The 18,210-nt window shown below is 42.3% G+C and overlaps 1 protein-coding gene across 1 annotated transcript in view; it reads left to right on the forward strand.

Moving 5' to 3' along the window:
• LOC126267818 (venom allergen 5-like) overlaps positions 1 to 9,588 on the forward strand; it is a 76,147-nt gene extending 66,559 nt beyond the window's left edge. The window contains exon 4 of the mRNA XM_049973124.1: positions 9,122 to 9,588. Coding sequence (XP_049829081.1) covers positions 9,122 to 9,350 — 229 coding nt within the window. The 3' untranslated portion in view covers positions 9,351 to 9,588. The remainder of the gene's footprint in view (positions 1 to 9,121) is intronic.
• Positions 9,589 to 18,210: the final 8,622 nt, after the last annotated feature.

Genomic DNA, 18,210 nt, shown 5'->3' on the forward strand with positions numbered 1-18,210 from the left:
AGCCTTGTGTTGCCAATTGAGGAGCTACTCAATCGAATAGTAGCAGCTTCGGTCAAGAATACCACCATAACGACCAATAGAGTGGTGTGCTGATCTCACGCCCCTCTCATCCGCAACCTCCACTGAGGATGACACAGACGTCGGATGGTCCGGGTAGGCCACTCATGGCCTGACGACAGAGTGGATTCTGTACCACATAAATGAATTTGACAGTTCAATCTTGCTACCTGCGCTTCAAAAACTCTTTTTTTGTGGAGTAATTGTGTGTTTTTGTTTAGTGTATTTGAGAATCAAATACTATTAGGTGTTCTTACATATGCATAGTTTTTGGTTTGTGTTCTGTTTTTTATTCTCTTTTTGGGTCATGCAAAATAATTTCTATTTTATTCTCCATTGCTCTACTGACAAGGAGAAAAGCGAAGTTACTTCGTGGCCAAAGTCTAGTAAGCTCCGGAAATACAGTGGAACATGCTAATAACGGTGATGTGAACCCTTCTGGTGACTTGTTGGAAGGGCTTCCCATGGAGCAGTTAGGCCCAAACACGTATGGCAGGCATTTGTTTCTCGGTCCTGATAGATGATGTGTGATTGGAACAGGGAATTAACAGTGGTGACGAGTCTGATGATGGAAACGACCATGGCCATTTAGACGTATTAGTCATGAGTAGAAATTCAGAAAGGAAGATAGAAGGCAGACACACAGTGCGACGCCAGTGCAGCTGTGCTCAAAAATTACGGGCTGCTTCACCAATGGTTGGTACGCATTATGAACTGGAACCTTACCCTGTCTTCGCTATCCTAGGTCAGCTTAAGAAGCAGATAGAAGATTCAGAAAGAAAATGAAGGGAGGAGGCGATCGCATTAAAGGAGCAGATTAGTGAATGCATGATGTGTTTGGGGAAAAACTTTCTGATGTACACAAACTCAGGACAGAGGCAAAGAAAGTCACTCTCCTTGACCAAATAGAGGCAGCAGGTGTGAAAAAGATCGCTCTTGCTGCTGATATCTGAGCAAAACGAGCATGCTCCGTGGCAAGCAAAAGTTCAAAAGCCTTGGCACAGGGACATTTGACAGTGATCACCAACACAGAGAATATTGCCAAAGTAAACGATCGACTAGCTCAAGTAGGGGAAAAGTTGCCGACAAAGACTTAGAGACCTTGCGCGGTGGAACAATTATGTAGCTGTGAAGCTTCAACGGCACGAGTGATGTCATTGGGTAGTTCACGGAGCAGTGTGACGCAAGCCACGTCTGCTGCTGAGTGTTGTGCACACTCACACGATACCTCTCAGCCGATGGGTAGGAATACGCTGAACATGTTTCCGGAGAATTTTGGTAGATGTGTCAGCCACCATCTGGATCCAATCCCCGTGACGGAAGCTGACAGATTCCCAAGTGCGAGGGTCGAACCTACATTCGACCAGAAGCATTTTCTGTCCAGTATAATATTTCTAAATTTTAGAAAAAAATGGTAGCAGCTCACGTCCTAATATTTGGATTGGACAATTCATCTGGTCGTTGCCACTTCATAGCCCCTCAATGCAAAGCTGGAATTCATCTGCGTGCATATTGAGGGAACGGCTGCCAAAATAGTGAGAGATGTTGCGGGAAAGTGCGCCACATTCGAAGAATTCAATAGAGCATTTCTCGCTACCTATTGGTCACGAAAAATGCAGGATGGGGCAAAACAGGAGATTATGATGTGGCCTGAACTTGAATCTTCGGGATACAAAGGACTGGTAAAAATGTTCGAGGTGTTATTAAAGGAGAACCAGTTCTTGGATGCACCCTGCTGCCCGTTGGAAATTATTCGTTTCTGTTTCTCGAAGCTCCCCATGCAGTACCAACAGCCACTCATTAGTAGGTGCGGAGACAACATTGAAACTTTCAAATTTTTACCCAGTAAGTTGGGATTGGCATACGAGAGGCAGATGTAAGGATAAACGCAGACACAATGACAACAACAACCAGCAACTGCCTAAGAACAAGGATTGTCGCACGAGTGCCACGGTCCACAGGGAGATACTGAGGAAAGAGCGTCTCAACCCGACCGCAGAAATTACGGGTACCAGAGCCAAGCAGGGGATATGTGCAGCACTACGATCACAACTGGCAGGAGCGGGAACAGAACCAGCAAGCTTCTGGAGGTTGGCATGGTCCAGACAGGAATTAGCACTGTAGGAGAGGCGGTTGAGATTCATCCATCCATCCCTCACACAACACATGTAACCGCAGCCCTCCACAAAATTGACAATACGGGGGCGCAAAAAGATTCGCAATCTCTGAGTGCGCAGAATCGCTCACTTTTTTTTTCCGTAACTTCTTATCTCATGGAGCTCTGATCTGGAATGTGAACGCCATAATTAGAAGTGATACTTATTGGTGCTTGGGCGAATGCATTCTCTTGTTCTCTTTCTGAAGTCATGACTGCTACATGTGTGATTGCGGCCTTTGCGTCCATGGTGGGGGAATCGTCATCTCGCATGTGTGAAAGCTGGGCCAGTCTTGTGTCTCTGGTGGTTTTGTAGGGTGCTTACCACTCTTACGAGTGCTTACGACAGGCACACACTCATAGCGTTGCACCTATCTCCTGATCAGTTCCTAGTGCACATGGGCATGTCCTTGGTCAATGTGACAGTTTTCTGTGGTGTTTAGCAACGCCTGAGTTGTGTGAGCTGAATTTGGATTCGTGAAATGCTAAGGAGGCTGCCAAGTCCAACCTCGCAGCTGTGCGTTGGGTCATACTTTCGTGTTGTGAGAGGTTAGTGTCACCTCCACGTTTAAATATGTGTGTGTGTGTGCAACTTCTTTGTGGAGAAACGATAGTGAGGAATAGTGAGTCGCACCCCAACAACAAAACCGAGACACAGGACTGGACTGCATATTTCTCACGCATATCAGTAACGTCTCATCGAAGCAATAGTTCCGTTTTATTGCTTGTGTTTCTTGGCTCTTGGTATAACTGCGCATGTCTGGACGTTTGTCCAGCTTTCCTTGTGGAGTTTTAAATCAGCAGTTCGTCCTCGAGGTTACAGGAATACCTAAAGTGTTTAGGCCAGCACCAGGATGCCCGGCGCCACCATTTCCTAGAGAAGTGTCATTTCGCATTCAGCCACGGCATCCCCACCTTGGCCAGTTTTGGTGACTACAAAGTCAGGCTAGCAATGAGACGGCTCCGCGAACTCACTTGCTGCTTGGGGAAAGTTCTAAAGCTGCCCCTGATGCAATGGTCACATCCAGCGTCCAAAAATCTGTCTCTATAGCCGTATTTACTTCTACTACTGCTACTCAAATCTACAAGTAATCTGAGCTCAATCAGTGGTTTACCCTAACCCTAATAGTCCATCAGATTACTGACAACCAAAGAAAATTTAGATACACCAAAGGCATATGAAACTGTGTGATAATCGCCGAAACAAAATGAAAGGAGAAGTCCTGACGAGTATTACAATGACAGTTTCCTGCCCCAGAGGCACCGTCATCTTTCATTACCCACCACTCACAGTAGATCATTTTTCGCCATTTATGGCTCACTTATGGCAAGGGATAGTTTGACATAACATAGGGAAAATGTCTCAATTAAAACACCATAACAGTCACTAGTCATGGTGAAGCAAGAATGAAAGAGTGACCCTGGTCTCCTTATCCCACGTGCGGCTCCAGGTAAAGTGGAGTTGGGCTGGCACCCAGCTAATGTGTTTATTACAAGAACAGCCTACCGTGTGAGATGGCATGATGAATTTCTCTGCATGGCATGTTCCTTAGATGCCACCACGCCTAGCCAAATCAGTGCCCACTAAATCGTTTTATGGACCAGATGGAGCTTTTTTTCACTAGGAAGCTGCCCTCATCTTGTGAAATGCACCAGGGATTTGGCTGCAGGACCTCCAGGCATTCAGAGAACAGAATGTGTACTGCACTGCAGTGATTGGTTGGGGAAGATTTGGTCTCCTTGCTAGAAAACATGATTGGCATTGTAACAATCATGGGCCATGATAGGCTTATTAGAGAACATTGGGTAGGAATGGCTGTTTATCGCAGGGTTTTGCACAGTGCGAGAGGCAGGGACTTGCTTCTTGACAGTCGCAAAGTACAGTTGCTAGAGCTCTTCCATATTTAGTTTCATCATCTTGATTTTTAATATTAAGAATAAAATACATATCTGCTTTGTAGCAGTCATTGAACCACTGACTATATGAAAAAACTTCTCAAGTCTTGATTTAATGATAGTGTCTGCTAAATCAGTATTCTGATAACTTGGAATTACAGCTGGAATCTATGAAATGCAATGATCTAACAACATCACTGGCCAGTACACATCTTCTAGGATTATTTAGCCACGTAGTGCAAGTCTATTATCCAATACCATTTTTGTGACATAGTTGTTGTTGTTGTTGTTGTTGTTGTTGTTGATGATGATGATGATAACACAGCACCCACTCCCCAAGAAAATAAAATCTTTGTCCCTGCCAGGAATTGAACCTGGACCCCAGCATTGCAGTTAGACGGGGTAACCACCTTTTTTCCCCACAAAAACAGTAACAAAAATGACTAGCTTGAGATGGAGTGACATGAATAAGGTGACAGCTTATTGCCATAATCATTTACAGCATTCATAGAATGAGGAATGATATTCAATCTTTAACAATAGCAGCCTGAGGTTCCTCGTTATCAATTACCAGACCCAATTTAATCATTCAATTAATCCTTGATGTATACACCTTAGTCTCCTCCAGGCAAAATGAATTAGACAGAAGGCCATTCCCGAACAGCAACATCACAAAGTACTTCACTGCCTTGTCATTTTTGTCAGTTTCAGCCTTCTAACAGCACCCTTAGGGAGTTCAACATTTTCCTTTGTGACAGACACCAGATGTTTGCCATCATATTCTTTTATCTGCTGTAATATTGATTTATTTTTCATGTGTGACTTGTGGGGGAGGTTAGCGTCGGGAATGCCGTGCAGGAGCAGTGGGACCTTTCCATGGCACTGCTAGTGCTTTGTGGTCCAACCCATCCACTCTCGATAAGAAATCCACATGTCCCTAAAATCTACCCATTCCGTTGCAGACAATTCAGATCATGTTACCATATTTCTTATTGTGGTTTGGGTACTTAAGTTTTTTTTGGAATTCAGGTTCCATATAGATTTTGTATTCAAGACATTCATTGCTTCCAATATGGTTAAAAATGTAGGTGGTATACTCGACCATTAACCGGGTCACTGTGTTATTTTTTTGCCTGAAGGTAGTAACTTGCTTCCGGTCTTTAGAAAATTTTACTTGGTACATTGTTTGTGGAACTTCTTGTTATCTGAGCAGTTTTCTCCTGGTCAGCCTCCAGTTGATAATTCGATCTCCACATGTTTAGTGATGAAGCACAGTAACAACAAGGTCGCATTTACTGCAGAGGTTATGTCAGCTACTGAACTGGATCTTGGAGTTTATTATACATTGCCTATACATAAAATAGGGTATTAGTCTTTAGCACATGTCTTTATGTTAGGCTGACTTTCAGTTCAGACTGTGACATTTATCCAGTTAAACAACTAGCTATTAGAACAAGATAGAACAGATCTTCACAATATTACAATATATTATGTTCAAGTCATTTACATTCCTTGGAGCTATGTACAGTGCACCAGTCTCTTTGTTGCACTTGCAATGACACCAAGTGCAGCGCCACAGTTCTCATCACCATATGGAGCCCAAAACAAATAACTCAGGTAAACAAGTAGAACAACCACCATGGAACGTGCTCCGTAATAAACTCTCACATGTAGTATAGATAGTTCTAATCCTCAAAATTACCTTTCTAATCAACTTTACCAAAACTAACAACTATGTATGCTTTTTTTTTATTTCAGCCCAAAAAATAGCAGAAAATCCCATACCCTCTCAGACTGCAGTTAAGCACTCTAAATCTGATGATTTAATGCCTTTACTTACACTTTTGTCTTTAAGAAATCATGTTTGTGTCCACATTGGATACTTCCTGTAACCACAACACCAGGTGGAAGGACCCCTTGCAGCCTGATCATTGGTCATTAGCAGGAATCCCTGAAGCCCTCCTATTGGACTTCTAAGACAATAATATTCTATAAATCGTTTCCAATGTATTTTCTATCTGTATACATAGGTTAATTGAAAAATATTAAGTTCTTATGAAATGGTGATGTGTTGAAACAAATGTCATTTTATGTATCAAGAATGAAGCAATGGGTGAAAATATGTACCAGCACTGGAAATTGAACACCAGTTTCCTGCTTACAAGGCTGGTGCATTAGCCACATACACCCCCTTGGCACAGCGATTCACACAACTGCGTGTATTACCCTGGCATGCCTCCATTCTCAGCCCAAACACTCACTGCTGCCCCAGGCTACTTTCAATTTCCACGGCTACTTTCAATTTCCACTCACATACGAACAGAATTGCTGATCCACTCCATGTTATGGAACAGCACCTCAGCATTGAATGTAAATGGTGATCCAGCTTGAAACCCAGATGCAGGTACTTATACAAATTATTTGTCAAATTTATGCAATACTTGTAATGATTACAATGTGTTATCTGCTAGTTGGCTGATTCCCACAAAGGGTTGCAGGGAGTTGCGAAAGGCAGCCCAGCCCAACGGTGTGCAGAGCCATGTGGGTGGAACTTCTGTGAAAGCAAAAGTCATGCAAGGAGGTAAAAAATGCTTCAGTGTTTTTTGTAATTGAAAGCAAAATCTTTTCAGATAATGATATATTTAATAAAGATCCTAACTGCAACAGTTACATAAACTTGAAAAGGAAAGAATACGAAGCAGGCAGAAGTAAAAAAACAGTAACACTGCATATGACAATGGCTACCTCATAATCTGCTGTCAAATTGGTAATGTTGGCTGCAGCTAAAAACAAATGACTACCAGCTGAAGCCTTCAGATTTCTACCTATCCAGGACTATGAAGCTGAATGGCCAACTTACCATTAACATATGTAAACAAATAAACAAGCTACAAAATTGACCAAAGAAATGGCATGCCTTCATCTGGGATGATACTTGAATTTAGCAGTTAGTATTAAATAGACTTTGACTCAAAATCTTGACCAGTTGTATCATTCACTGCTTGATAGTGAACACTGAATTGAAACATAGTGGGATTACAGAAGAGCACTTTGGAAATGTGGATAGTGATTAGTCAGTGATTCCTGCTTTAAATGCACAGAAATATAAAACTGTGCACTTCATAAACCTCAGAAAAGTAGTATTTTGTGACAACAATATCACTGAGTCGCAATTAGAATCAGAGTCAGCTCATACAAATAGTTGGGTCTAACAATTTATGAATATCTGAGTTGTAATGATAACATGGGCCCAATCGTAGATAAAGCATCCATCCAAATATAGGGTGCTGGGAAAACATTTTCAGTCTACAAAGGAAATTGCTTAAATGCACTTATGCAGCCATCCTTGAATGTTGCTTAATTGTATGGAACCCATACGAACTAGGGATAACAAATGATACTGCATGAATACAAAGAACAGCAGTATGAATGATGAGAGGTTTGTTTGGCTCACTAATTGAATGATCTGACATTTTAAGACAGTCACCAACTGCTGGGGGAGAGCCTACTTAGAAAGTATTAAGAACAAGTATTAAGTGGAGAATCTGGAAATACACATAACTGACAAAATTCATGGGATAGCAATGTGCGTATATAAAGGTGGCAGTAGTATCGCATACACAGAGTATAAAAAGGCAATGTATTGGCAGAACTGTCATTTGTACACAGGTGATTCATATGAAAGGGTTGCAATTATGGCCGCATGATGGGAATTAACTCACTCTGAATGTCGAATGGTAGTTGGAACTAGATGCATGAGACATTCCATTTCGGAAATTGTTAGAGAATCCCATATTTCAAGATACATAGTGTCAAGAGTGTGCAAAGAATATCAAATTTCAGGCATCACTTTTTACCACGGACAATGCAGTGGCTGACGGCCTTCACTTAATGACTAGTTGCGGCGTTTGCATGAAGTGGATGCAGGAATCAATGTGGGATGCACGACAAATGTAGCCTTTTGAAATGTGCTGCAGAATTTGGCATTAATGGACTATGGCAGCAGTAGACTGCAGATGATTGCGGATTTCAGTTGATCAGAGCTGATGGCAGGCTTTGAGTGTGGCACAGACCCCATGAAGCCACGGGCCCAAGGTACCGTGCAAGCTGGTGGTGAGCTTTGTTTACATGGAATGGACTAGGTTCTCTGGTCCAACTGTACCGATCATTGACTGGAAATGGTTATGTTTGGCTACATGGAGACCATTTGCAGCCATTTGTGGACTTCATGTTCCCAAACAACTGTTAACTTTTATGGATGACAATGTGTCATGTCATCATGCCACGATTGTTTGCAATTGGTCTGAAGAACATTCTTGGCAATTTGAGTGAATCATTTGACCACCTGTATTGCAACATTCATGACAATAATTGAGAGGTCAGTTAGTGTACAAAACCCTGTACTAACAACACTTTTGCAATTATGAACAGCTATAGAGGCAGCATGACTGAATATTTCTGTAGGGGCTTCCAATGACTTATTGAGTCCATGTCTCACCAAGTTGCTGCACTACACCAGGCAAAGGGGGTGTGACATGTTATTAGGAGGCAACCTATGACTTTTATCACTTCAGTGTCATCTGCATCACCTCAAGTGCTGCACAGGTAGCGACTGTGCGGACAAGATTGAACTAACTGCAGTGTTCACAGTCATTTAAACAGTCTTTCTTCACATGGCAGATGCATGAATGTAAGAGGGAATAATGCAATGTACTTCAATCATTTGCAGAATATTTATGTAGATGTAAACAACAGGAAGAGATGGTGAGCAGCCTCAAATCATTCCAGACACTGCCAGTTCTGTGCCAATTGTTTGTATTACTATGGATTTTAATTGTTTACTAATTTGATTCATTGTGCATGAGTAGGGAGGGTATTTGAACTTTATGCAGCAATTTTTTTTTTTTCACAGTATCCCTTCATCCGTTTCCTACTCTAATTCATCCATTCTTCCATCCAACATGTGGAGAACAATGTCTCCTCCTAATTGTGTCTACTTTTAATATGTTGCAGATTCAGTGCAGCAACTGGCCATTATTCACAAGTTGTATGGGCTGTCACACGATACATCGGGTGTGGCTACACAGCATTTACTGAACCAGGTGGCTGGACTTCACAGCTGTACGTATGCAACTATGGACCAGCAGGGAATTTCATTGGCCAATCTGTGTACATCACTGGACAAAGCTGCTCCAGATGTGCCAATGGCTGTCATAGCAATTACACTTCACTTTGTGCGTAGTGGCTATAGTTTGTTCAGGGCTAACTACAATATATCTGTGTTATAACAGTACTCTGTCTGGCACACCCAACTACTGTCAGCTGACAGTGGATGTCAAATAACAAGTGATGGTGGTGGTGAATGTCACAAAACAACTCAAATTTTTTGTGAAATTGTCAGTTATTATTCTTGTATTATTACTGGTATTACTGATTTGTATTCTAATCAGCATTTGTACTCTACATACCTTAAACTGTTGACACCTAAAATTAATAGACACCTCAATTGCTTTTAATCTTCTTATAAAAATTAAAATGCTGGAAATAACTAGTAATTTTCTGTATTTATTGGATCAGATAACAGTAGCCATTTAAATTACCCTTGTTTTATGTTGCAAGAAAAATGCTTCCAAACCAAACTGGCTCACCTTCATCCATCTGTATTTGCGTGGACTCAAAACATGTAATTATATTGATTAAAAATCATTTAACATATAACATGAAATGTTCAGTAATGAATGAGTTATCTAAATTGCAACAGTATAATGCACTAAGGGGAAGATGTCACTGAAACTGCCTTTTTATACAGATTGCAGCATTTCATCATTTTATCAAAACAAGACATGATTGTCTTACTAGGATTGCCACAATTGTTCTTTGAATAAAAATATGGCATTTCAGTCTTTGATAGCTATTTTTTTTATTTTCAGTAACCTGTTTCAGGCTAGTTGCCCATCTTCAGATCTGTTAGATAAAGTTAAAAATATAATTAGCAAGAGAGATTATATAGCTACTGATAGAATTATCTTAGTTTACAGGAAATTATTTCAGTTCATGGTGCACTCAAAAATGATTATGTAAATGTTATTTCTTTAAAAATTGTCTTATTATTAAAAAGTATATCCACCACTAACATGTATGGTGATAAAACAACCTCTTAGGACATATACACACTTTCAACAGATATAATATTTTAACAGATTAAAATTTACTTTAGTTATGACAGTGAACCAGTAGTTCTGTACTGAAAGATTGCTCTGTAACTGCAATATATGGTACGTTTGCATTTTGATTCATTCTGAAAAAAATTTGTAAACTAAGATAGTCTACCAGTAACTATATAATCTCTCTTGTTTATTATATTCTTAATTTTATCTAACAGATCTGAAGATGGGCAAGTAGCTTTATACCAGTTATTGAAAATAACTAAATGAGGCACCTGGTCCGCTTAGTGTACATTTTGTAAAAAAAATGAATATTATGAATGTAATGCCCAACAAAAAAATCAACTATTTATAATGTGTATAGTCTAAGCTCTAGTAATTTTAATATATATACTTAAAGCTATTGGTGAGAAACTCACATCATCATCTAGCACAGCAGAGAAATAATAAAGAATAGAATAAGGAAATTACCTTTCATTTTAAATGTCTGTAAACATAGCTTCTACAGTTATAATTTCAGTTACTTTCATAACTTAAGTATGAGGCAGTAGTTGTTTTTCATATTGTTATAGGACATATTTTTATGCTTTTATTTTACTGAAATTATGAATAATGTTGTTGAAGTATATTTGATTTGAAACTTGCCTTTCAATTGATAAAATGGACAAATTGACTATTCATTATTGTTCATATGGCTTAGACAAGTATGTTCCAAGCAAGGTCTTGCGGGAATGTGTGGAATTGCTGCTTACAAGTTAGTGGTGCAGTGGGCCCCTTTTCTTGCCACACCCACACATTGTGCTCTGGGTGTAGCATGTGGTGATGGTAATTGCCAGAAAACATGTCTGCACAATGGTACATTTATTTGCGGCAAAGGAATAAAAAATAAATTAACAATATATTCTAATAATGAAAGTCTGTGCTCTTGCGATTTCATGGACAGTAATGGGCATTGCTCCAACATCAAATTCACTATGGAGACTGAAACGGAGGGTAAATTATCTTTCCTTGACGTCTTGGTCAAGAGAAGGGCTGACGGCACTCAGAGTGGCAGATTCAACGTGCCCTCCCCCATACCTCTACAGCACAACCTGCGGAGATGGATGAAATCATGAGGGAGGGGATAGGCACTGCGATTATTCCATATACAGGCGCACTCTCAGGGAAAATCGCCCGCATTTTGAAGAAACACCGGGTCGGAACTGTGTTTTGTCCTCCGAATAAAACTCGTGCACTGGTGGGGAGCGCCAAAGATGACCTCGGTTTGAGGAAGGCCGGCGTGTACCAGATTCCGTGTCAATGTGGCAAGTCGTATATTGGTCAGACGATGCGTACCGTCTTGGATCGATGCCGTGAACACCAGAGGTACACTCGACTGATGTATCCGAGCAAGTCGGCGGTCGCTGAACATTGTTTGTCGGAAAATCACGCTATGGAGTACGAACGCACGAGGATTCTGGTACAGACGTCGAGATACTGGGACAGCGTTGTTGGGGAGGTCATCGAAATTCGCACCAATGACGACCTCATGAACCGTGACTGTGGCTATAATCTTAGCAAGGCTTGGGAACCAGCGATTGGGTTAATCAAGAGTAAATCGAGCAAACGTATAGTTGTGACGACCACGGCGGACACAGCCATCACTCCGACGTCATCTCAGACGCCGTCGCAATCTGTTCCATCGCACGACCGTGGCGTGGGGCGCGGACAGCGGAGGGAGCGCGCCGCGGGCGGAGGGTATTTAAATCGGCCGCCGGCGCGACCGAACCCAGTTCCCTCTAAGGAGCCATAGCTTACGGATCTCCGTGCCGGCACGTTCACAGGAGCTCAGTCCGTCAGTTCACCTGATGGTGGCGACGTGTATGATCGCCGAAATATTGTGCCCGTTGGACACTGTAGACCAGCAGTACACCCGTGGATATTTTGATTACCAAATACGCCGGGAGAAACTCAAGAATCACATTATATATGACATTACTACAAGGAATCTGATACACAACTGCCTTATGAAACAATCAATTGCCCTGCGTAGTAATATCTTAAGGACACTTACGGTTTGTGAAAGCTGATGGCAGCTACTGGCACATAAATAGAGATTAGTATGGGTTGGTTTACTATATATAGCATGTCCTAATGTGTCATCAACTTTACAACAAATGAAAACATCAAAAAGGGGGCATCTACTAATACTAGTGTGGATAAAAATACCACCTTGGTGGAGTATGTAAGACCACACTTAGCACATTGCTGTCATTCTTGCGACTCACTCTGAGGAACGACAGAGGGTACATATCTGAAATATTAGTAGAAGTTGAAGTATGTGTCACAGTTCTCCACAGACATTTGTCATGTTTCTGTGATAGACAATATCTTTGCCTCTTGAACTTCTCACTGAATTAAATTTCAGGGGTGCAGCTGTGAAAAAAAATACGAGCCTACTATGTGTCAGACCAGATTTGCAGATGGATCCAAGACTTTTTCGCAGATAGAACTCACAAGTCTCCCCTCACATAATAAAATCAACAGATGTGAAGGTAATTTCCATAATATTCCAAGGAAGTGTGATAGGTCCATTACTGTTTACAATGAATATAAAAGATCTTGTAGAAAGTGTAAGAAACTCTTTAAGACTTTTCACGGATGATGTGGTTGACTACAAGAAAGTAGTAATGCCAGACGACAGTACTGATCTGCAGAATGAGCTGAAGGATGGTGTAGTATCTGGGAATTAACCCTTCATGTCAATAAATGTCACAAACTGCAAGCACATAGCACAAAAAAGCCACTACTGTAAAACAACATTATTGGTGACAAATTGCTGGAAACAGTGTCTACCATAAAATAAGTAGGCGTAGCTACACAAAGCAACCTTAAGTGGAATGATTCATGTAAGAAAAACAACATGGAAAGCAGATGTCAGGCTGGGCTTCATAGGAATAATCCTAACAATGTGTAGCTCATCCATGAAATAAGTGGCTTGCAAGGCGCTTATTTGACCAATACTTGAGTGTTGGTCACCAGTCTGGTACCCTTACTAGGTGGGACTGACAGAAGAGGTAGAGAAGATCCAACACAGAGCAGTGTGTTTCGTCATGTAATCGTTCGGTCATCACAAGAGCGTTATGGAGATGCTCAACAAACTCCAGTGGCAGACACTACAAGAGAGGAGCTGTGTGCTGTCCATCACAGAGACGTTTACTACTGAAATTTTCAGAGAGTGGGCCTACTTTCCGGAAACAGTCTGACAACATATTACCTCCTCCCACCCGTCTCGTGAAATGACAACAATAAGAAAATCCGAGCTAAACAGAGGCTTACTAACAGTCATTCTTCCCACACACCATTCGCAAGTGGAACAGGGGAGGGGGAGGGGTATCAGTTATTGGTACCGTACGTACCCTCCACCACACACTGCCAGGTGGCTTGCACATTAGTGATGTAGACGTAGAACGAAGATAATTTTTATTAGTTTCAGTATAGAAAAACTTCTCCGGGGCAAAGATTCACTCGAGTCCAGTGTACTTGTAAACGGAAGGATTTCTTGAGCTGTCCGTCTATAACTCGCTTCACTTTAGAAGGTGCTTCCGTGCATAGAGGCGGAACGATTGGGAGGGGTAGAGGGGATGAGGTTTGAACATGCGTGGCGGCAGAGAGCGGGCAAACGAAATCCGTGTTGCCAAACTGTGTTGCTGCGGACAACAATCATGTTTCGTCGATGAAGAATTGTTCCTGCAACATCTAATGACGCAGGTAAATTTTCTTGGAATTATTGTTAATAGTATTACTGATGCCGTCGTTCTCATAAATAGATGGATTTGAGCTTCATCTTTGTCTGCTTAAATTAATTTTTATATATATATTTCCATCTAGAAACTTTAGTGGATATATCCAACAATGCTCAAAATGAAACCACAGTCAGGGTTTCCACTACAGACGACAGTACTTCACATTCACTGCTATGCGATGGTGCTCATTGTTTGCAAAACACTCCGGACGAATTATCGGAAGATCAGGGGAACAATAATGATGCCGACAGTGGAGGCCAAGAATTTTATGGTGACGTAACCAGTGACAGGAAAAGCAAGTCTAAACACCATCTTGAAGATTGGAAGAAAAATGCCAATAAAATTCTGAGAGTGCGTGGACAGTCGTATATTGGATACAAAAGAAGTCGAATTGGTAAAATCACTCATCATACTCCAAGAGAGGCACGAACATTAGGTCCAACATGCACTTCGAAGATGTACCTGAAATCCGTTCAAAGGAAGTGTCATCAGTTTTCTGATGATGATAGGCAGGCAGTATTTAACACATTTTGGGAAACGATGTCATGGGATCAGAGGAAGGTTAACATTATCAACCTTGTGGACGTAATTCCAGCCTAACGTCCAGGGAAGAACACTGGCGAATCCAGGAGAAAAGGGACGCTCATTTAACACTTGAAAAATGAGCTGTGGAAACATTAAGTATGCAAAAAGATGTTTCTCAATACTCTTGGGATTAACGAATGGACTGTCCAATATTGGCTGGGTAATTCCCTACATGGGATGAGTCCTGATACAGAATCGTCACGACCTCGGATCAAACTGACGAACATGAAAGATGAGAGAACCTTCATGAAAGAATTCCTGGACTCTCTTCCGAAACTTCCGTCGCATTACTGCAGGAAATCCTCTTGGAAATTGCGTGGAAAATATGTCATGCGGAGAAGGTTTCACCATTAAGTCGGGCTACCTTTAACTTGATTTTATAAGATGGTAATAAAAGCTTATTTCTCTCTCCCCCCCTCCCCCCCCCCCCCAAGAAAGACCAGTACGACTTGTGTTGTAGTTACAGGCTTGGTAACTTGACTGAAGACGTGTGGAAGCAACACACAGAACGGAAAGAGCAGGCAAGGATGCAAAAAGATGCTGAAAAGAAAGAAGCCCAGTAGAATCTCTGCTCAGTGTACACCATGGACTTACAGGCCGTGAAATTAGTTCCATTTTTAGGTCCAAGTGCAGTTCATTATAAAACAAAGTTGGCTGTTCATAATTTTACAATGTATAATTTATAAAGTCGTGATGCAGTATGTTACTGGTTCGATGAAACGCAAGGTGGTTTGGTTGCATCATGTTTTGCCTCATGCATCGTGGATACCCTATACAGAACGATTGAGGAAAATCCTGTTCAAGTCATTCTGTATTCTGACGTCTGCACATATCAGAACAGAACTGTGATATTATCAAATGCTCTTTTAAGATTAGCAATTGATACTGGAGTATTGATTACACAAAAGTTTTTGGAGAAAGGCCATACTCAGATGGAATGTGACTCAGTTCACAGTTCCATTGACTGCAAGCTTAAAGGACGTGAAGTTGCATTTCCTAGCCAATACGCTATGATATCTAAAGAAGCGAAAAAAAAGCCACATCCATACGAAGTCCAGTACCAAGGTTATTCCTTTTTCACCAACTACGCAGGGGAAAGTTTGTGGCTGTACGACTCAATTAGGCCTGGAAGAGCTGTAAAAAATGAGCCTACAGTTACCGATCTGAGGGTGCTACAGTACCGCCCAAATGGTATTACTTACTACAAGTGCTCTTTCAACGAGGTGTGGCAAGAATTACCGAGGCATCCGAGGAAAATTCTTGTGGATGTTTGCTTTCCGAAAAAGACTGGAAAACAAGAAATCCAAATGGGATAATTTACAACAACTTAAATCTGTTCTTCCTAAACATTGTCATAGCTACATTCTGGAAATTGGAATAAGAACACCGTGAATTCATTGTCCCAGGAAAGGGAAACTTTATTGACACATTCCTGGGGTAAGATACATCACATGATCACACTGACAGAACCACAGGCACATAGACACAGGCAACAGAGCATGCACAATGTCGGCACTAGTACAGTGTATATCCACCTTTCGCAGCAATGCAGGCTGCTATTCTCCCATGGAGACGATCGTAGAGATGCTGGATGTAGTCCTGTGGAACGGCTTGCCATGCCATTTCCACCTGGCGCCTCAGTAGGACCAGCGTTCGTGCTGGACGTGCAGACCACGTGAGACGACGCTTCATCCAGTCCCAAACATGCTCAATGGGGGACAGATCCGGAGATCTTGCTGGCCAGGGTAGTTGACTTACACCTTCTAGAGCACGTTGGGTGGCACGGGATACATGCGGACGTGCATTGTCCTGTTGGAACAGCAAATTCCCTTGCCGGTCTAGGAATGGTAGAACGATGGGTTCGATGACGGTTTGGATGTACCGTGTACTATTCAGTGTCCCCTCGACGATCACCAGAGGTGTACGGCCAGTGTAGGAGATCGCTCCCCACACCATGATGCCGGGTGTTGGCCCTGTGTGCCTCGGTCATATGCAGTCCTGATTGTGGCGCTCACCTGCACGGCGCCAAACACGCATCTGACCATCATTGGCACCAAGGCAGAAGCGACTGTCATCGCTGAAGACGACACGTCTCCATTCGTCCCTCCATTCACGCCTGTCGCGACACCACTGGAGGCGGGCTGCACGATGTTGGGGCGTGAGCGGAAGACGGCCTAACGGTGTGCGGGACCGTAGCCCAGCTTCATGGAGACGGTTGCGAATGGTCCTCGCCGATACCCCAGGAGCAACAGTGTCCCTAATTTGCTGGGAAGTGGCGGTGCGGTCCCCTACGGCACTGCGTAGGATCCTATGGTCTTGGCGTGCATCCGTGCGTCGCTGCGGTCCGGTCCCAGGTCGACGGGCACGTGCACCTTCCGCCAACCACTGGCGACAACATCGATGCACTGTGGAGACCTCACGCCCCACGTGTTGAGCAATTCGGCGGTACGTCCACCCGGCGTCCCGCATGCCCACTATACGCCCTCGCTCAAAGTCCGTCAACTGCACATACGGTTCACGTTCACGCTGTCGCGGCATGTTACCAGTGTTAAAGACTGCGATGGAGCTCCGTATGCCACGGCAAACTGGCTGACACTGACGGCGGCGGTGCACAAATGCTGCGCAGCTAGCTCCATTCGACGGCCAACACCGCGGTTCCTGGTGTGTCCGCTGTGCCGTGCGTGTGATCATTGCTTGTACAGCCCTCTCGCAGTGTCCGGAGCAAGTATGGTGGGTCTGACACACCGGTGTCAATGTGTTCTTTTTTCCATTTCCAGGAGTGTATAATGGCAACATTCATTATGAATGAAAATTATCGCGGAGGTAACTGTGTGACGAGTATCAGTGCAGTGTAATTCTCTGTTGCTGCTTTGAGTGACGTTTAAGATTTTCATTGAAGAAGTGTGCAGATATTATGGGAACTATGTAAATAGTATATTTATTTAAAATGTTTCTTTAAAATATTTCAATAAAAATGATTAATGCTCCAGAACGTGTTCTTACTGGCTTTCTTAGCACCAAATACCAATGTAAATGTGTCAAGTCGTGCTGGGAGACTGACAAACTAATACCGCGTAAGCAACAGATGATGGCGTAAATACCGAGACAATTCGGCGTATGTGCCGTAATTAAGCTTTCTAAAGCGTATTTTTCGTTTCACATTTTTATTTGACCTAATATTTCCTTGTAGTGCTACGATGCAAATTTAGCGCCGCTGTGAAATGTATTAGGCATTTTAGACATTTTTTGTCTCTCGTGTAAAATTCTTATTTTGCTACTTCAGCGGTATTCTTGCTTCACCGACGTTATGTACATCGTATTATACATTCAAATCTATGAGGGAATAACACATTTTAAAACCGATTTCTATCATTCGTCTACATGCGAGAAATCTTACTTTTGAGTCTTTAGGTTGTATCCACTGCTTAGCTCTACAGCACTTGTCTGTTCGACGTCGAAAGGTGAGAACAGCTGATACAGATTTGTGAAGACATCAAGAACACTTCTTCTCAAAACGACAATTGTCTAACGACAAGCTCATCGAAAATAGTTGCCATTTATTGCGATT

The sequence above is a fragment of the Schistocerca gregaria genome, chromosome 4 (genome assembly GCF_023897955.1).
Source record: "Schistocerca gregaria isolate iqSchGreg1 chromosome 4, iqSchGreg1.2, whole genome shotgun sequence".
Taxonomy (NCBI): Eukaryota; Metazoa; Arthropoda; class Insecta; order Orthoptera; family Acrididae; genus Schistocerca; species Schistocerca gregaria.